General features: G+C 42.0%; 2 protein-coding genes across 7 annotated transcripts; one reads left to right on the top strand and one right to left on the bottom strand.

Moving 5' to 3' along the window:
• Positions 1-807: 807 nt before the first annotated feature.
• Positions 808-13,953, top strand: ubn2b (ubinuclein 2b). Of its 3 annotated transcripts, none has more exons than XM_037791009.1 (17): positions 808-1,721; positions 3,126-3,258; positions 3,388-3,489; positions 4,522-4,653; positions 4,829-4,935; positions 5,185-5,695; positions 6,034-6,104; positions 6,217-6,346; positions 7,513-7,619; positions 7,760-7,870; positions 8,379-8,522; positions 8,697-8,747; positions 8,840-8,882; positions 9,110-10,387; positions 12,229-12,433; positions 12,963-13,031; positions 13,285-13,953. In XM_037791009.1, the coding sequence occupies exons 1-17, from the start codon at positions 1,303-1,305 to the stop codon at positions 13,329-13,331; spliced, it is 3,660 nt and encodes a 1,219-aa protein (XP_037646937.1). In that variant the 5' UTR covers positions 808-1,302; the 3' UTR covers positions 13,332-13,953. The 3 variants fall into 3 exon arrangements, with proteins under 3 accessions (XP_037646937.1, XP_037646939.1, XP_037646936.1); XM_037791008.1 differs by having other exon boundaries at positions 810-1,734; positions 3,130-3,258; XM_037791011.1 differs by lacking the exon at positions 12,963-13,031 and having other exon boundaries at positions 809-1,734; positions 3,130-3,258.
• Positions 13,954-14,101: 148 nt separating this feature from the next.
• On the bottom strand, positions 14,102-15,874 carry trir (telomerase RNA component interacting RNase). 4 transcript variants are annotated; one of them, XM_037791039.1, is made up of 3 exons: positions 15,095-15,874; positions 14,670-14,762; positions 14,102-14,580 (listed from the first exon to the last, which is right to left on the bottom strand). In XM_037791039.1, exons 1-3 carry the CDS (start codon positions 15,449-15,451, stop codon positions 14,473-14,475), a joined length of 558 nt encoding a protein of 185 aa, XP_037646967.1. In that variant the 5' UTR covers positions 15,452-15,874; the 3' UTR covers positions 14,102-14,472. The 4 variants fall into 4 exon arrangements, with proteins under 4 accessions (XP_037646967.1, XP_037646969.1, XP_037646968.1 ...); XM_037791041.1 differs by having other exon boundaries at positions 14,670-14,741; positions 15,095-15,873; XM_037791040.1 differs by having other exon boundaries at positions 15,113-15,873.
• Between the last annotated feature and the right edge of the window lie 4,600 nt (positions 15,875-20,474).

Genomic DNA, 20,474 nt, shown 5'->3' with positions numbered 1-20,474 from the left:
TCCCTGTTATAAAAAAACAAGTCAAACTTTGACATTTCTAGTTGGTGTTAACTGTAGTATTTAAAGGTCCCATATCGTGCTCATTTTCAGGTTCATACTTGTATTTTGTGCTTCTACTAGAACATGTTTACATGCTTTAATGTTCAAAAAAAACCTTTATTTCCCTCATACTGTCAGCCTGAATATGCCTGTATTTACCCTCTGTCTTAAACGCTCCGTTTTAGCACATTTTAATGGAATTGCAACAGAATTTTGTTGCTAGGCAACAGCTTGGGTCCATGTGTATTTCCTGTCAGGTGATGACATTCACATACACTGCAACCAGGAATAAACTGGGACACATTTAGAATGTTTACGTTAAAAACTGTGTAAAGGGTCTAAATATTGTATATTTGTGACATCACAAATGGACAGAAATCCTGACAGCTTGTTTCAAATGCAGAGTTTCTGAATACAAGCTGTGTGTATTTCCCTGTGGATTGAGTGTTTCGATACTTTCACAGTATTTATATAGAACTTAAGCCTGCTTTATAATAAAACAATATATAAAAATAATATGGGACCTTTAAAACACTTTGCTAGTATGATTAAGAACAAATGATCTGTCTCTGCATCTGTATTGCAAAATGAATACTGGCTGTCGTTATAAGGGTGAAGTTCACTCATACTTTTGAAGTGCACCTCTTTAGCTTCAGGGTAGATCGGTAATATAATGTTTCTTTCACACACATAAATTAATTCCTCTCTGTAGTAAACAGTGAGTGAGGCGTTCAGGCTCCGTAGTGATGCGTTCAGGCTCCGTAGTGATGCGTTCAGGCTCCGGACATCCCGCCTGTGCAGAGAACAATCATCCTCCTGCACATTCGCGCTTGTTGTGTGTCAGGTGGGCGTGTTTCCAGCTCTCTCATTGGACCAACACGGTTCTCTTTCCTGCCCGGCTTCCGCTTTCCTTTCATCCCCACGCCCAGCCTCTGAATAATGATAATAAAGATCAAGATGGCTACTTCAGAAGCCTCCTTGCGGTAGCTAAGCTCCACTCTCATGGAAGCACTGAAAGCTGGTATTTGTCAGTGTTTGAGTGGCTCCTAGCTGCCGGGGGCTCTGCCGGGGACTCTACTTCATGGATTAACGCCGGCTGGGAGGAGATAAAGTCACCGTGTTGTCCTGGAGCTCTCAGTCTGAGAGAAGCGAGCTAGCAGAGCAGCTAAAGCGAGCTACTAGTCCACCATCTCCAGGTTGTCGCAGCCAGGCGGCGGCTCGTTGTTACCCGGGAGACGAGACGTTCGGACGGAGAGCGTCGTCATGGCAGAGCCGAGGAAAGTCCCGTTCGTCACCATCTCATCCTTCAACACCACCACCTCCACCTCGCTGCTGCCGACGACCACCACGCCGGAGTCCAGCAAGAAGCGCCGCCGAGAAGATGAGGCCGTCGAGATCACTTTTGGGAAAGATGGAGGAGGTGGTGGTGGAGGTGGAGGTGGAGGAGGTGGTGGAAGTGCCGTGGTGGTGTCAGGAGGTGGAGGTGGAGGTGGAGGTGGTGGTGGGGGTTTGTTTGGGAACGTGAACGCGGCAGGAGGCGACGCAGAGACCGGGGAGGTGAAGCCGACCGTCCGCCTCAACCTCCCGCTGTCCGAGCCCAATGAGCGGGGGTCCTCTGAGTTCAACTACGGAGAGCTGGTCAACACAACAACCACAACCAGCACCACTACTACTACTACTACTACTACTACTCAGGTTAGGAGGGAGTAGAGGCACCATGATGTGAACAGGAGGGGCCTAAACACCACCCTGACTTGTGTTGGGTTTGTTTTCAACTGAGATGTCACACTACTTAGATGTGTTGTTAATACTGCACATGTGGTGTTGATGAGGCAATAAGGCAGTGAATAACTGCTGTTATTATGCTTATTATGTATTTATTATGCCCTGGGCCAAAGTGTGGACAGGTTTATTAAGGATTTAGGATGAAAAGTTTCATGTTAAAGGGATAATCCAGCAATTTTGGAATTGCATTTCTATAGAATTGGGGGACTTAGAAGAGACAGAAAATTGGTAAGAAGAAGACTTTTAGCAAAGAATATAGAAGCAAAAAGACAAAACTCCTGTTTTTTTTTTTTTTTTTTTTTTTTACGACAGCCGCCATTTCAAAATAAGAGACATTAAATATGACAATAGATATTTACTTTATTTGCAGCAGATAGTTTTCTGTGTTGTCAGTGTAGTAAAGTTTTTTTTGTACTCTTTATTGCTACACACAGAAAGACGACTGAGCAGATGGATAGGAACATACAAATACTGAAGATATCTGGACTTTTAGCATAGAGACGAAACTCCTGTTTTGTTTTTTGCAACAGCCGCTGCCGCCATTTTGGACTTATTATATTTATAGTATTTTTTATTGTTCAACACACGCTATTTCGATAAGAGACATTAAAGGTCCCATATTATAAAAAAGTGAGATCTTCATGTTATTATAAAGCAGGCTAAAGTCCTATATAAACATTGTGAAAGTATCGAAACACTCAATCCACAGGGAAATGCACACGGCCCGTATTCAGAAACTCTGCATTTGAAACAAGCTGTCAGGATTTCTGCCCATTTGTGATGTCACAAATATACAATATTTAGACCCCTGACACAATTTTAAATGTAGACATTCTAAATGTGTCCAAGTTTATTCCTGGTTGCAGTGTATGTGAATGTCATCAGCTGACAGGATGTACATATGGACCCAAGCTGTTGCCTAGCAACGCAATTCTGTTGCAATTCCGTCAAAATGCGCTAAAACGGAGCGTTTAAGACAGAGGGTAAATACAGGTATATTCAGGCCGACAGTATGAGGAAAATAAAGATTTTTCTGAACATTACAGCATGTAAACATGTTCTGGTAGAAACACAAAATACAAGTATGAACCTGAAAATGAGCATAATATGGGACCTTTAAATATGACAATAGAATAAAAAATTATTTTGTATTATCTTTGTACGTCACTTTGTAGGCGTGTTACTGGCGTCTGGTAGTTGCTTTCAGTCCAAAATGGCGGAAGCGAAGCTCTGCTGCTGGGAGCTGATCATAAAAAGCCCCTCGCTCCCATTTCATTCTTTTGTCAATTTCTTTCTTTCCTTCAGGTAAAGCATGCATGTTCAACAGTCCCTAAAGGACTCGCTCCTCCCCTGGACCCCAACGACCCCTTTGCTGATGATGACCGAGAGAGACGGGAGGTAGAAGCGCTGGCCAAGAAGTTTGACAACAAATATGTGAGTGTTATAGTCTCAAGATGTAAGAATCTATTGTTACAGACATAACTGTGTGTGGCTGTTGTGCACGCAAAAGGATGTCTAATGTTTGTTTTTTTAATGTTTTTTTTGTTTTCCCTCCGTTTGCAGGGTGGTGTCCCAAAGAAGAAGAAAAAGGACAGGATGCAGGACCTCATTGACATCGGCTATGGCTACGATGAGACTGACCCTTTCATAGACAACTCAGAGGCTGTGAGTTCCCTTTTTGTAAACATGTCACTTTTTTCTGCATTACTCACATGTTGTGACCCAGTTCCAGTTATTACACATCATTTCTAAGTAAATTTTAAGTGTACTTAATTTTGTCAGACATTTGTGAGTGACAAAATTAAGCATACTGAAGTCTAGTATATAATGTATACTCTATATACTATACTCAGTTCTGCTTGATATATTTGTTTATGTATTTTTTTGAGTGTGGTGGTAATGGACGGTATTGTCCAATGCAATGTGCAATGGAAATGAGATACTTAACTGCTGGAAATAAATTATTATTTTTTTGGTCATTAACGAAACTGCTTTAGAAAAGATCTTAGAAAAAAAAAAAAGAATAGTTTTAAATCTTCAAGAAAACATTTGTTGTTCTTAGTTTTTAGTTTAATTGTAACATTGGTTGAACAGCAAAAACAATATACTGCAAAGGTTGGTATAAAGTGCATATACAGTTAAGTATTATGTGTTATAAACCTACAGTATATCTTATAAACGTTGGAAAACAATCACATTTTTGTTGTTATAGAGTGGTGCAGGAATGAGTCCTAAAACCCGGAAATGAGTGAGCATTTTAGCCCTTCCGGCAAAATGAGACTAAACGTCATCACGCCGACTTGTCCGCCTTTACAGCCTCGTTGTGTTTATACTCACTCATGCAACCGTGGTGTAGTGCGTTTATAGCCTAACGTTAGATTTTTACTTCTGGCGATTGCATTTACACTTCAAAAATCACAGTGGTGTGCATTTGTGAAGATTATTTTACGGAATAAAACGTGAAAGTATCATAAACGTTTATTTGCCACAGAGCTTATTTTCTGCAATAATCCAAAACCCAATGGAAAAATCCCGTTGGCTGTTTGTCGAGGGAACTATGGCGATGCTAACTTCCTGGTTGTCCTACAAAAATACGTCATCCCTGGAGCGCTCTATACTAAGCAGTGGTAAAAGGTTGGCGCAACCCACAGTAGTCAAAGAAAACTAACAGTAATTCTACCTCTCTCCTGGCCTCAGTATGACGAGCTGGTGCCGGCCTCTCTCACCACAAAACACGGAGGCTTCTACATCAACACGGGCACTCTGCAGTTCAGAGCAGCATCTGACTCTGAGGGAGAAAACGCAGGCACGGAGGATAATCGCTTCAAGGTAGGTTCTTGCTTTCCTGCACTTGTATGAATGCATGGTAAAATACACATACACATAATACAAATTATATTTTAAACAATAAATAGTCCAATATGCCAGTTTTCTGATTGTTTTCCTACTGTACATAAAACGGCTGTTTTTATTAATAAACCACATTTTTTGCACCTGTTTGTAGAAGATGAAAGATGGTGAGGAGCGGGTGATAAAGAAACGTCGGAAAAAGCCAGATGGTGGAATTCTAGAGGACAAGAAACCCAGGAAGAATAAAGTACCAAAGCCCGGGTGAGGTTTTCATTTTTTCTTCAGTGTTTCATCTCAGGCTTATTGTTTCTCCAATATTTTCCACGCACACAACAATGCAGTTAAATGTGCAGATTGGAACAACGAGTTCCCTCATGGGAAATTAGTCAGGTGTATTCCCATCAGCAGCCTCACCTTCCCGAGTTAATCACTACAGAAGAATTCCTAAACCTAATACACGTTCTCTGTGCTAGTCAATTAAACGTCTTTCTCCTTATTGTGTTCTGGCAGAGTTTCAGCCCTGAATGTTCATCGGCCAGAAAAGAAAAAGAGGAAGAAGCTGATGAAAGATTCTCTCCACCTGGCCAACATGCTGCGTCGCTTCACCAGGGAGAAAGAAGAGATGCGCAAGAAGCACATGAATGTTGGCGGTCTGCCGCGTCCCGGTCTGCCACGTCCCGTCGCCAAAGTGCCCAACGCCAACAGTGCGCTCCTCAACGCCCAGTCCAAGGCCGCTGGCGGCATCGAAAGCAACATGGCCGACCTGGCCGCCGACCCAACCGTGATGTCGCTGCTCGGCTCGGCCAACAACGACATACTGCAGGACATGATGGGCGACCTGGACTTCGGGATGCTGGACTCTCCTCAGCCCTCCAGTCCTCTCCAGGGAGAGAACGGCGCCTTCGGGATGGCACATAAAGCAGGCGCTAGCAGAGTGTCACAGGGTACTGTGATAGCCCCTCCTCCTCTGCCCAGTGGACTCCCAGCACCACTCACAAAGCGCATCGAAGACCTGAGAGCGGTACGGGCTTCAATACTCCACTGGATCACGTGTGTTAGATTAGGGCGGCAACTAAGAATTATTTTCATACATTTTTGATTAGTCGTTTTGGCTACAAAATAGTAAAAAAAAGGAACAATTAAATCTGAATATTCATGATCATGTTCTTGTTCTAATGTGACTGCTGCAGGAAAAACATCCTCTCAGTATTTTGCACAAAGAGGTCAAACATTTCAACATCCTCATCCCTTTTTGGCAGCTGTGTTTGTCAAATCTGTGACACATTCTTTCAGGAATGTGAAACAGGATTAGCAAGAGATGTTGCTAATGTCTTGTTTAATGCTTGTCCCATGACACAGGCGTCCCGTCTGTTTGACGCAGAGGGCAGGAAGAAGTTCTTCACACTGGATATGAACAATATCCTGCTGGAGTGAGTACCATTCAGATTTTACTTTTTTTTTTTTTTTTTTCAGAGAGACATGAAAACAACTCATGTAAATGTCTGACGTCTATCTCTGTGTGTTGTTCCGTGTGTGTGGCAGTATTGAGTTGCAGGTTCAGGAGCAGCCTTCGGAGGTGCGTTCGGTCGTCTACTCTCACCTGGAGGCCTTTGTGCCCTGCAATAAAGAAGCTCTGCTCAAACGCCTTAAGAAGCTCAGCCTCAACATACAGGTGTGTGATCGACATTATTCTCAGACACGAGGACAAACATTTGTGCCACTTCCAGTTAGGCCACAATACAAAGCCCAAGTACTGACATGTGGACTGCTTTCTGCAATGTGCTCATAAGATATCAGTTTTGGAATTATTATTTTGCTTTAAAACGGTCATCTGCAGAATTCAATGGCTAGAAGTCGGGATGCACGATATTTGTCCGGCCGATAAATTATCGACCGATACTGAGACATTTATATTATTATGTAGTATTCTGATAATGAAATTGTAGCTGATATATAGAGCAGATAATACGAAGCCAAATAGCTTTCATTGACTTAGCAAGAGCAGCATCTACACCGATAAAGTAGGGCAGTTAAAGTTTGCAATCGGCCAGTAAACACAAAGAAGAAGAACAACAAGCACAGCACGCTTATTAGAGAGACAAACACGTTGCCGGTGTAGATGTTTTTTACAGTTTCAGGGGGAAGACAACACGATTGCAATTTGCAATACAAGTTTTTTGATGTATTTTACTAGAAAAAAAAACATTTGAAGAGTCAGAACTGTTCTTTGTTTTTGTTGTGTTAATAATAATAATAATAATAATGATAATAATAATGAGTTAGATTTGGTTAGGTCAGAGCTATGGAATATTAAATCATCCATCTTTGCTCACGACATCTTAGCCTTTCTTAACGTCAGGTGTGTGTGATAAACTACAGGTCATGAACATCTTTTTATAATACAAAAATGTGAAATTATCGGTTATCTTATCGGTATCGGCCATGAAAAGCAGGTAATTATCGGTATCGCTGAAAAAACATCCATATCCGTGTATCCCTAGCTAGAAGTTGCAGAGACTCCTAGTGAAGTGAACCGTTTGGCCAAAGAATAATTTACCACTTTCAGTTTGTTTTTGATGTAATTCATTAGCAGATGATGCCTAGAGGCTTATGTCACCCAGTATTTCACAGGACATAAGTAGTAGTAAGAGCCTGTGAGCTGGCAGGTGCGTCTAAATGTAACTGTGTGAAAGCTAAGTCATTATTAAACCATACTGATGTGTCTGCTGGCTGTGTGCCCGTTATCTGATTCTATATTTAGCATGCGAGTGTGCCGCGCTGTAAATGTGTGTGTGTGTGTGTGTGTGATTTCTGACTGTGCTCATCCCCGTCGCCCAGGATGACCGTCTTCGAACGCCCCTGCTGAAGCTGAAGCTGGCAGTGTGCAGTGTGATGCCGGAGCAGATTGCTCGATACAACATGGACTGCATCGCTAAAGTGGCAAAGTAAGGACACTTCTTGAGTCAACCGCGGTTCACAGTTTATCACAGTCGTCTCGTATCTGTTTTGCTTTTTTGACACATTTCCATCCACATCATTTATATAAAGGTGTCGTGATGTATGATGTTTGTTTCTGTGTTCACAGGCAGCAGTCTGAGGAGGGAGAGAAGAACGGGTCAGAGGATGATGATGAGGAGAAACCAGGGAAGAGGGTGATGGGCCCTCGGAAGAAGTTTGTCTGGGACGACAAACTCAGGTCAGTTTCACAGAGGAAGGGAGATTTGTTTCTTATGCAAGTGGCAATGAATATACTTATACCATCATCTGGTTGAGTACTTGATTCTGATTGGCTGCAGGGTGTCCATTAATTCCTGATAATGGATATCTACTAAGTAGTTACAGTGGATCTGTCTGTTCACTGTTCATATGCACTGGCTGCAAAAACATCTGAATATCTTATTCAATATACTGCCCCTCTGAAATTACTGATACTTATATCACATAAGCGATCATCTCACACCCCATTCGCTATTCAACTCGCTACTTCAGACTGCGGCCGAACAGTACACATGACCTCTCATTTCTTCATGAAACTCCTGATATTGATTTGGGGACAATGACATGACTGAATAGCTAGCTAGTCTTGTTGTTAAACATACTGTCAAATTATATTTACACCTGTGATGTTAATTTAGCTTTTCAAGTCATTATCAGGATTGCCCTTTGTTGTGATTGGATTCTTTTTGAATGTGTGTGTTTTCCAGGTTATTGCTGTGTAACCTGGTGCGGGTGAAGCTGGGCTGCTATGAGCTGGAGGGCAAGAACACGCTGTCTCTAGAAGACTACCTCAAAGCCTTCATGGAGACTGAAGTTAAACTTCTCTGGCCTAAAGGCTGGATGCAGGCCAGGTGTGTGTCTTGTTAAGATTATTTAGTTTTAGAGTATTTACACTCGCTACCTGCTGTATTCTATGTCTTTAACAACAGATTTAACTTGCTTCTACTTTCTAGTAAGTGAAAAAGGTAAATTCCCTTTACATGAATCGTTGTTGTATCGATATTTCTGTTTATTTCTGTTTGCAGGATGCTGTTCAAAGAGAGCATCATGGCTCACGGTCACCTCACAGGCTACACGTGAGTCATGTGACTTGTTATTTACCGATATCTTCAGAACTAACTCTGACTAGCTTGTTCTCACCTGTTTGTGTTGTTTTTTTTCACTCCAGAGCAAAGAAAAGGATGGTCAGTACTCCCAAGGCCAAGCCAAAGGTTAGACTTGACTTTTATATCAACCTTAAAGGTTTTAGATTTTGATAAAGATATGGCTGTGTGTTAATATGCTCATTACATGACTGCTTGTCACAGACACTCATCTGACATATATATATATATATATATATATATGTGTATATATATAATATGACATGGAAATGTGTAATAGGTCATGATAAAAACAGTTAGTGTAAATGTTGTGTCTGTGTAATCTGTCCCTCCAGGAGGCTGTGTGGGTTCAGCGGTCCACGCCTTCAGCAGGTGCTACTCCCTCCCCTGCATCCCAGGTTGCCAAGCGACCACCTCAGTCATCGTCTGAGCCCATATGCCTGGATTCCCTCGACGAGGACCTGACGGCTCCCTCCTTGGACTCCATCTCCCAGGCCCTGGCCATCCTCGGCAACGCAGCCAAGGGCCTGGCCCACGGGGACAACCCCCCGTCCCCGGACGGACCCAAGACTGTCGCCAAGCCCTCCTCGCTCCACGCCTCGCCACTCATCCAGCAGCAGAAAAAGAACTCTGCCAGCTCTCCCAGCTCCAACGCACCTCACTACATCTCTACCTCTTCGTCTATCTCCACCTCTATGTCTCGGCCTCTCTCCATCACGTCCGCTCCTCTGCCCTCAGTGAGGGTGGACGGGATGGGGGTCGTAAAGGGCGCGGTGCAGGCGCACAGACACTCGGTGTTGAACACTCAGAGGACTTTGGCTGTGGGCGTGGCTAAAGCCAACATGCCTGCCTCGGCGTCGTCGCCTAAACCACGTCCACCGCCCACCGCGTCTCCGCTCGTGGCCCCAGGATCAAAGACCGGGGTCTCCATTCCCACTTCTGGCCTTCTCAAAGGCAGCAATAATAAAGTCCTCAGTGGCGACACTCTCATCATCACGTCGCCTCATCCTCGGCCACACACCCTCATATCCTCCTCACACATGATCCCCAAAACCTTCCAGACGCCGCGCCTGACCCAGACCCCCCAGAGTAAATCCTCCCCCTCCCTCTCTCAGACTCTCGCTGGAGTTCAGTCCCGGCCGCAGTCCAACTTCATCACCCCTATGCACGCCACTCTCACCAAGTCCACCCACAGCAGCATCGTCAAACTCACTCCCCGCACCCTCAACCCCGTTGTGACCACGACCACCTCAGCCTCACCCTCCATCTCTCAAAGCCCCCGGTCTCAGGCAACACCCCCACTACACCAGTACTCCGCCAAAAGCCCAGCAGGGTTCCGCCCGCAGTTCTCAGGTGCCCAAGGAGGAATAACCAAGCCGGGGCAAGGCAGCTACACTCCTCCAGGCAGCCAGAAGACCTCCAACAACAACAGCACCACCAACACTAGCCTTATTAACACCATATCCATAAGCAAGCATTCAGGATCCAGTGCCTCCCCCACAATAGTCTCTGCCATCGCAGGTCAGCGTCAGAGGCTGGGGGGCGGGACAGCTCAGGGGGTCAAGCCAGTCGTGTCTGTCACATCGTCATCTGTCTCTTCTCAGTTGCCACAGGTTTGTACTGCCAGCATGTCCAGATTAGTAGTGTGTGCTTCCTTCTGTCCAAATTCAGCACATTTACATGCGCTGTAGTAATGAGATCATTCCCTCACATTTGCCCTCATCAGTCTCAGTAGTTTCAGTAGATTAGTTGTGGTATTGCTACTTATACTCTAGTAAAGGATCTGAGTACTGCTGAGTATGACAACATTTTATAGAGCTCAAAAGTGAGAATCTAGAAGTGAAAATCCCATTGTGAATTTGATTATTAGCTATAATGTCTTAACCATCCAAGATAGACTTACCACGAGCTACGACTGTGAAATGATTCTGTATGATGTCAACCTTGTTTTAGGAAAAACACGTTTTTTTTTTTCACAATGTCATGGAGAAGTACTACACTACCCACAATCCTAAGTATAACAGCGACGTCTCTGATTGGTGGAGCTCGCTGTTAACTCGGAAATGTGTACCGCACCCGCGAAACTACTAGTGAGGGTACGTGCTCGTACATGCTGCTCCATGGTGTCTGCTCCAGTCGGCTCCCGGATTTCAAACAGGGCCAGCATGGCGGCTCGTTTATTCTGAAAATAATTCATAGAAATGTGTATCTGAAAACATTTGAGGCAAGAAATAAGCCTTCACGCAGGTGATGAATCTGTCTTCATTTTAGATCGACAACGGTTAGTTTAAACGTTTTTTCGGGCGTTTCCAGGGGCGGCGAATCTCCAGTGGCAATGGTTTATGGGATGAGTAGTTCGATCACTCTTGGTCACGATCTCGAAGTTGGTTGGCTTGGTTCCATGCTTAAAATTCTTTATTAGGGCTGTCAGTCGATTAAAATATTTAATCGTGATTAATTGCATGATTATCCATAGTTAATCGCAAATTAATAGCATATATTTTATCTATGCAAAATGTACCTTAAAGGGAGATTTGTCAAGTATTTAATACTCTTATCAACATGGGAGAGGGCAAATCTGCTTGCTTTATGCAAATGTATGTTTATATTTATTTCAGGAAATCAATTAACAACTCAAAACAATGACAAATATTGTCCAGAAACCCTCACAGGTACTGCATTTAGCATAAAAATATGCTCAAATCATAACATGGTAAACTGCAGCCCAACAGGCTACAACAGCTGTCAGTGTGTCTGTGCCGACTTGACTATGACTTGCCCCAAACTGCATGATATTAGCATAAAGTGGGCATGTCTGTAAAGGGGAGACTCGTGGGTACCCATAGAACCCATTTTCATTCACATATCTTGAGGTCAGAGGTCAAGGGACCCCTTTGAAAATAGCCATGCCAGTTTTTCCTCACCAAAATTGAGTGCAAGTTTGGAGCGTTATTCAGCCTCCCTCTCGACAAGCTAGTATGACATGGTTGGTACCAACGGATACCAACCAATATTTTCATATGATACCATTACCTTCACTCACAGCCCACTACAACCTAAAAATCGCGAGTTGCGTTAAAGAAATTACTTAAAACGAATTTGCGTGAACTTGTAAACTTTGACAGCCCTACTCTTTATGTAAGGCTTTTCTGAAATGTCAGCGGAGTGAATGAATGGTAAATCCACATCTGGATCGGGGGCCGTTCAAAAAGTGGGCGTTCACTGTTGAGCTCTACTGAGATTTGGATGAGTTCTAAATCACATATATGGGAAATAGTTGGAAAGACTGATCAAACTGTTTAGGCTGTGTTATCAGAGGTTGTTGTCCACTTTACTGCCCTGATTTTGTGTTTGCTTATAAACATCGATAACATGTTTACTGACAAAATATCTCAAATTTTCAGTTTGTATTAAACTTTGATTACCCCCACCTCCCCCCCTCGGTTCTGCTCAGGTCTCCACAGCAGGTAGCAGTCTGCTTGGCTCAGCCTCGTCTCTTCCCATGGGGTTCGGGATGCTCGGGGGCCTGGTGCCCGTATCCCTGCCATTCCAGTTCCCCTCGCTGCTAAGCCTGCCTCAACTCGGTACAGCAGGCTCCAGTACAGCAGCCGGCGGCTCTGCGGCCAGTAGCAATGCATCGTTCTCTACCCTGACCCAGAGTGAGTGATGCACGCAGGGCAGGAACACGAATACTCTATACGGCTGCAATTTAAATTATGCAGCACACAATACTACTAAATATAATGTAATAATATCAGTTTAAGTGAAATATTCATATCTTTTTTACACAATAGGGCAGGCGTTGCCTCGCTGTCGTCTGTTTTTTGGTGTTCCTGTATAGGCTTTGTTTTGTGTTGTATGTTATAGCATCATGTTGTATCATCATATTGTGTGTCAGATGTAAGATTTTTCTCACTGTTTGACATTATTCCATTTTGTTTTGCTTCATTTCCCCCAAATTTCTCCTTTTTCTACCAAAATGTACCAATCCTGTGTTGGTTACTTTCCCCCACATGGCCTCATTCTTCTTCTATCTTTATCCCCTCCTCTGTTTGGCTGTCCTTCACCTCTGTACCATGCTGCTCTCTCCCTTCTGCCCCACTCTCCTCCCCCGTTTTGTTGCCATCTGTTCCTCCCTCATCTCCCTTTTCCGTCCTCGTTTCTTGTTCCCCTGTCCTGTCTCCTCAGATCTGTATAAGAGTCTCGCGTCAGGGTCTCAGGTTGCTCTGCCTCCTCACTTGCAGCTCGCTTTCTCAGGTAAAATGTGACCCCTCCCCTCCACCCTCAAAGCCTGCTCCATTTACTCCCTCCCCCCCTCTGCCGTCCTTTTCTCTCCTCAAGTGTCTGGTGTTCTCCGTCTCGGGTAGTCCTGTTCTGTTCCCTGCTCGTCTGTCGGTGGCAGCATGCCTTTTTTATGAAGTCATTTTTATCTGTCCGTCCAATCTCTAATGTTTTATGTCCATCAATGCTTTTCACTGACATTTCAACAACTGTGTTATTGCTGTCCCAGATGTCAGTCAAAACCAGGGAGGAGATGCTAAGAGGAAGACTCTATGATACAGCTGGATTTCGACGCCCAGGGGATGCCGTCTAATGAAACGACCACGAGATGGGAAAAAATCAGGATGGAGCGTGACTAAGGGCGACCACTCATAGGGGTCTGAAACGAGGACTGGGTTACACTTACTTGATCCCTAAAAGATCAGCTCAAACATTTTCATGAATACCACAAGTTAAATATAACTTTTTTTAAATGATTTGATAACTTTTAAATACTATTCTTCATAGAATTGTTAAAATGACAAATACAGTTTGTCAATGTTTACAACATAGACCTATATCACTGTGGACAGGGAGAAGGAATGAATGGGATTTTTAGGTGTGCGTGTGTTCGTGAGGGTTTGAATGCGTTTGGTAGCTGGGATTGAACGTGTGCCTTTTTGTATGCCTCCCTCTCTGATGCATGGTCAGTGTGTCTATTTGGTGCTGTTTTTATCATAATGTAATTATCACTGATACCTGTAAGAAATGTAAACTGCAAATAGAATAAGTTTTTTTTTTTTTTTTTTTTTCCAATGAGAGCTGTACACTTTTTCATTGTACTTGAATTCTTGAATGAATTCGTTTGTGTATAGAACTCAAGCCTACTTTTAATTAAAATCTTTCCCTTCACAATGGAGTAATTTGATGTAAGTTTAAAATACTTTAACAGGGTTAAAAGGACATTAAAATTAAGTGAGGCTGATGCTTTTAGTATTACAAACCAACAAGTCTTAAGGTCGTGTCTCTAACAAAAGGATCTAACAAAACTGAGGCACAATACCACATCAATGGGCAGTGTAGATTTAATTGACACCTTGATTCGGCTATTAAATCAAATCCAACTATTAATGAACCCTAACTCTACCCAGACATGACAAATTTGAAAACATTTAACAATAATGAACGGCAAAGTTTCTGAAAACACCTCTTGACATCAGATTATCAGTCCAACAAAATAACAAGCAAGACAAAAAAACAATACAAAAAAAGGGGGGGGGAAAAAAGGGCCTGTCAATCTATACAGTTTGTGAAAGACATTATGTGAAGGGTAACTTGGAACTGGCAGTATGAGACGGTCAGGATTGGCCGCAGCTTCTACCAGATGGTTGTCCTCTCAAAACATTGTCGCTTCCTGTTCTGTTCGCCTTTTTGGAACCTACTTGACCAGAGGCCTGGTCTTATCGTCGTCACCACACTGGTGGGCTTTGTACTTTTTTACCTCGGCCATATACGTTGACCAAGCATCGCTCTTGCCTGGCTCACGCTGCGGGGAGAGGAAAGCACAAGGTGATTAATGGTGAAGTCACAAAATGCACAATTCAAAGTGACGTGACACCAACAAACCCTACTTACTTCGTTCTCGTCTTTCAGCTTCTTCGCAACCATGCCGGTCTTTAGGAACACACCGCCTCTGCGCTTCCCCACCTGGGTGTAGGGGATAGAAGACTGAAACCGTTATAGGAGCCCTTGCAGATGCACTGCCAATGAAGGAGACTACACCAGAGCAGAAAGGTCTACATTTAGTTTCTTTGCCGCACCACCAGCGAAACCATCATCATCAGTAAGGAGCATCCCCAGTCTTCACTGGTCTATAAGATTACACATTGCAAGTATAACACAAGCACTGGCATGTGTGTGTGTGTGAAATGCTGCAGGCAAATTAACACTGGCCATTATTTCAGGATGTAATAACAGAAGTTAGAGTAAGACTCATCAGTGTGCATGGTGCTTCAATATCATGGATGTGTTGAACTACAGCTGCTTCTATCTCATCTTACAACTGCCAAACCCCTTACAAAGCTCGTCACGGGAAGGGGCTTCTTTTCCACGGGTGTCTGTCCTTGCTCGGTGGCTCTCGCCTCTCCACATGTGTCCTGCTGCTGCGTCTCCTTTTTCCTCTTCTCCTCCTGCTCCATCTTCTTCTTGAACATCTCCATGAAGCTGCCGTCGTTAGCGAACACGTTGCCTCCAGGCAGCCCCGGGGCTCTGCTGGCTGCTGCTGCTGCTGCTGCTGCTGCTGCTGGAGCCGGGCTGCTGGAGGGCGACGCCGGGCTGCCGCAGCTGGAGTCGCTGCTGCTGCTGCTTCTTCCTCCTCCTCTCGTTGGAGGTCTGCTGTGTGCGCGCTTTGGATCCATGTTGCTGAGGGTGTAATGTTCAGACAGGTAAAGTCCAGAGTCAATCCACCTAAACAGCTATAGTCCGGTTGCAAAACAAAACAGAAAGGCTGAATAAAGAGTCATAACAGTGAGATCCCTCTAGCGCGTTCTCCTCCTCCTGACAACAACAGGAGCAGCGCTGGTCCGGTTGCTAACGAGGCTAACACTGCTGGTGCTAACGTCCGGTTTGTTCAGGCCCTTTACGGTCAAACTCACTCAACCTGAACCTCCCATTCATGTGTGAGGTGTGTCCAGATGTGACAGAGCAGGTAACGTGCCGCTGCAGCGGTCAGATACCCGCAGCGAACACGGAGAGTTTAGCAGATTTCAAGCAGCGCTTCTTCTCGATAACTTCAGACCTCTAGAGCTCCTGGTCGGCCATGTTTGTTTTCTCTCTTCATGACGTCACGTTGCGGGTGTGGATGGCGCCCCCTGCTGCGCCGGAAGTGAAGCTGATATTTACATAATCACGACTGGAGGATTTATTACACTACTGTTACTGCTGCTGTTACTGCTGCTGCTGCTCTGGGGACAAAGTTAATAATTATATATATAATATTTACAATATTATATTTATACATATTATATATTATAATATAATATATAATATATATATTATATTATATATTATATACACTATACTGTGATTTTTTTTTTTTTTACATATACAATGACTTTTTTTCACCATATTATACTATGACTTATTTTTTCGACATAGTACACTATGACTATTTTAATTTTTTCAACACACTACCTTTTTTCAAAAACTTTCGACATGCTATATACTATGATTTTTTTTTTTTTTCGACATATTATGATCTTTTTTTCGACATACTATTCTATGACTTTTTTCTCGACATACTATTCTATGACTTTTTTCTCGACATACTATTCTATGACTTTTTTCTCGACATACTATTCTATGACTTTTTTCTCGACATACTATTCTATGACTTTTTTTTTTTTCCGACATACTATACTATTGCTTTTTTATTTTTTCAACATACTATACTATGCTGTTTTTTAATTTTTTGACATACTATATTTTAACTTTTTTTCGACATACTATACTAGGATTTTTTTCATTTTTTCAACGTACTATACTATAACTTTTTTTTACATACTATATTATGACTTTTTACGACTTTTTTCAACATACTGTACCATGACTTTTTTTTTTTTTTAACATATTATACTACTTTTTTTTCAACATACATAAGATTTTTTTTCAACTTTTTACTATTGCATTTTTTTTCCCCACATACTATATTACAGTTTTTCTCAATTGTTTACACACAAATACTGGTACTTGACACACAATGACCACAACATGTAACTCATGCACCAACCCCCTGAACCAATTCTGCTAAACTATAAGCACAATTCCTGCTTTACACTCAAATTGCAGTTCTAAAACACACTTTTTTCAAAACACTACACACAATTCTCTGCATTTGGCACAATTTTCATGAAGAAAATCTCGTTTTCACAAGGAACACACTGTCATTCAAAATTCTAAAGTCAATTGCCCTACTATGCACACTGACTCATCACATGGGCAAACACCTGTCACACAGTGTTACAATTAGCAATCAGTTGATGCTTTTCATGGCTGGATTCGACATGCTGAGCGATATTTCCCCCGTTGCTTGGCCAGGGAAAACATTGCTTGTGATGTGGATGAGGTGCTGTGGCCAGACCGAAACAGAAGAGAGGATGCAGCATAGTTTTTTTTTTCGTTTTTTTTACTGTAACTGTATACAGTAAAATTCTTCTGTTGTTTTGTATGTAGACCACTGTATGTGCAACTTTGTGTTGGTTGGGATGTTCACTGTGTACATTGTTTTTGTGGGGAAAATAAAATATATTTGTTACCGTGTATTTATGTGTTCTGAGTATAAAAACAATATTCTAAAATATTTTACAACACACTTATGTATGTACTGTCTGTAGTAAGTGTAACACTGAACAAAAAAAAGGCCTAAGTCATTATGATGAATGGAGAAGAAGTGTTTTCCATTCATCATAGTGTTTTACATTGAGCACATCAGTGTTCAACTGGTTCTTATAAATGTCTATTCATATGATGGTTTGTGTGTGTCATTTGAAAACAAAATACCATTTTGAGAAGAAATAACATTGTTTTGAATGTAAAGTTTCATTTTGCAGGAGAATTGAGGGGTTTTGCCCATTGTGTGTGTGTTTTTTGATTTGTGTGTAGAGTTCTGAGAGTATGAGGCATGCTTTCAGAAAATGTGTGTAAACAATCGAGAAAAACTGTAAATAGTATGACTTTTCTTGATACTAACATACTATACTTTGGCTTTTTTGTACTCTTTTTGACATGTCATATTGTGACTTGTGAAATAGCTCATGGTGGTAGATATCTGGTTGGAATGCTGGAGGTTGTGGGTTTGATACTTATGTGACGCAGTCTGTTTTCAGGTCTAACTTCTAATGACGAAGTCAAATATACGAAGAGAACAGTCATAAGTGCGTGTGGCATTGGTGGCTTGGTGGCTTAGTTCCCGGTTCTGGCCGCGGCAGAGCAGGGTTCGATGCCCGGTGCCCGACAGTGGAGTAAGACGAGCGTCTCCTCCCAGGGTTTACCAGAGATACAACTGGGGGGTTATGCAACAGTAAACCTGAAATTGTAACAAATTTAACTGAATTGTTACAAAGTAAATATAATATCTTTATTTGTGTGCTGGTAGACTATATAATATCCTATGTAATGTATAACCTTAACCCTAACCCTAACCCTATATAACATACAACCCCAACCCTATATAATATATAACCCTAACCCTAGCCTTCTATTTATTTTTCTAACATAATATTTTTCTATGTGCTGGATCCCTTCATCATCTCCTTAAACATATCCTCACCAGCACCATGGCCAATGGACGTTACCGCTGGCGTGACGACCAGATGTTCAAGGCAGTTGCGGAAACAGTCACTACAACCATTCTCAAGGCTGGATCTCTCTACCCTAACCTCTAACCCTAACCCTAACCCTTCCACAGCCTCAGACTGGCAGTTGAGAGTGGATCTTGGAAAACAACTAAAGTTCCCAGATCACATCATACACACACAGCATCCCTGATGATGCTAGTTATATAGTTATATAGGACCTTTTTTTCATGAAATTCTTCGACATACTATGACTTTTTTAGTTTTTGTGAATATACTATGACTTTTTTTTCCACAACATTTTTCGACATATGACCTATGACTATGACTTTGACCTATGACTATGACCTATGACTATGACTTTTTTCATAAAAATGTTATACAATGACCTTTTTTTCATGACATTTTTCGACATACTATGACTTTTTTCATTAAACTTTTCAACATACTATTGCATGACTTTTTAATGGCATAACACACTGACTTTTATGACATTATATTTGACTTTTTATAGCATAGAAAATGTGAAAAAAATGTAATATAACATGCCATAAAACAATCACAATATAGTTTGTCCTAAAATTTATAATTTTTTGTGACATACTATACAACTAATCAAAGGAATCGCATTATTAGGCAACAGTTTGGGTCCATGTTTACTTCCTGTCAACTGATGTCACACACATACTCACTGCAACAAGAAATAAACTTAGACACATTTGGTATGTTTACAACTATGAAATGGTCAATAGTGTTAGAATCAGGCTTATTACCAAGTGGGTTTTCACATGCAAAGAAATAAACCAGAATCTGATTCAGATTTTATGACATACTTTACTGTAACTTTTTTTTTGACATACTATATTATGAAATTTGTTATAGCAGACCATACATATACTGACATTTTTATGATTTTTTTATGGCATACTATACTTTGACTTTTTAATGATTTTTTTTTAATGGTTGGCTAGTTAGATGTAGGTATGCTGGTTATCAAGTCTTTGAGACATGCTTAAGTGTTGTGATGGATTAACAATGCTTTCACAGTTTCACTCAACTGCTCAGGCCGATGCACAAAGGATGTGAGAAGTCTGACTAATCAGTTTGGCCTTTAGATTATGACAGAATTAAAGTGTACCCACCAGAAGGACCAATGTGATAAAACCTGGGTCAGTCTTCTCTCTCAGATCCTTCTGGAAAAGTGTTTGTACATGTTTTAGTCAGTATGGACTGTTAAGTTAACCTGACCCGCCAGATGGTTTGTTACACAGAACCATCTGAGAAGCCGTCATTGAAAACTGTTTGGAAAAGGGCAGGCCGCTTTCAAAAAACATTTGGCAGGTGATTGGATGAACCATCTGTCAATCAAACTCTTGCCGAGGAAAAACATGTTTTCCATCGAGAAAAGCCTTCAGTGCCGTTCCTGGCTCTTCTTTCAATGAAGATGCTAATCTCTTCAGGAGCCACCATTGTTGTTTAGAACGTATAGTCACCTCTCCGTGTCACCTAAGCCACAGCCGTAGCTGCTAGTAGCTCCTCAAAAGACGCAGATTGGTCCGTGATCTAGCTTGGTGGACACAAACACATTACTTTTCTTGTGATATGTTATCCCGCGATTCTTGCGTGATCTTGTGACATCACGAGAATCTAGCTACTGTGCAAGCTAACTGTTAAGTGCTTCTTCAATTTACTTTAAATGTATTGGCAAAGAACACACCAGACGACCACATCTTACCATAAGATCCCATTTATTTGTAGTGCAAAAGTAGATCAGACAGGACTACATCTTTAACTTGCCTCAGATCCCTGTGTGAAGTACACTATGCTATGACCTACTAGACCATTATATGATACAAACAAACACTGACAACCGAAAAACTTAAACCCTTCAAGCCATGCAAATATTCAACAAAGTTAATGACGTAACACCATAAATATCAACTCAAACAATGAATTATTAGGAGAAAAATGTGAACACAACAGCAGAATTCTGGTCTGCGTAGTCCATAGCACGAACATTTCCAGGGAACAAGTACAAGTCATAAAACAGTAGCTCTGATATGGGACAGATTAAAATGACTACATCTGT

The sequence above is a fragment of the Sebastes umbrosus genome, chromosome 14 (assembly GCF_015220745.1).
Source record: "Sebastes umbrosus isolate fSebUmb1 chromosome 14, fSebUmb1.pri, whole genome shotgun sequence".
In the NCBI taxonomy this organism is placed as follows: domain Eukaryota; kingdom Metazoa; phylum Chordata; class Actinopteri; order Perciformes; family Sebastidae; genus Sebastes; species Sebastes umbrosus.
Note: the sequence above shows the minus strand (reverse complement) of the source record. Positions and strands in the feature narration are given on the sequence as shown.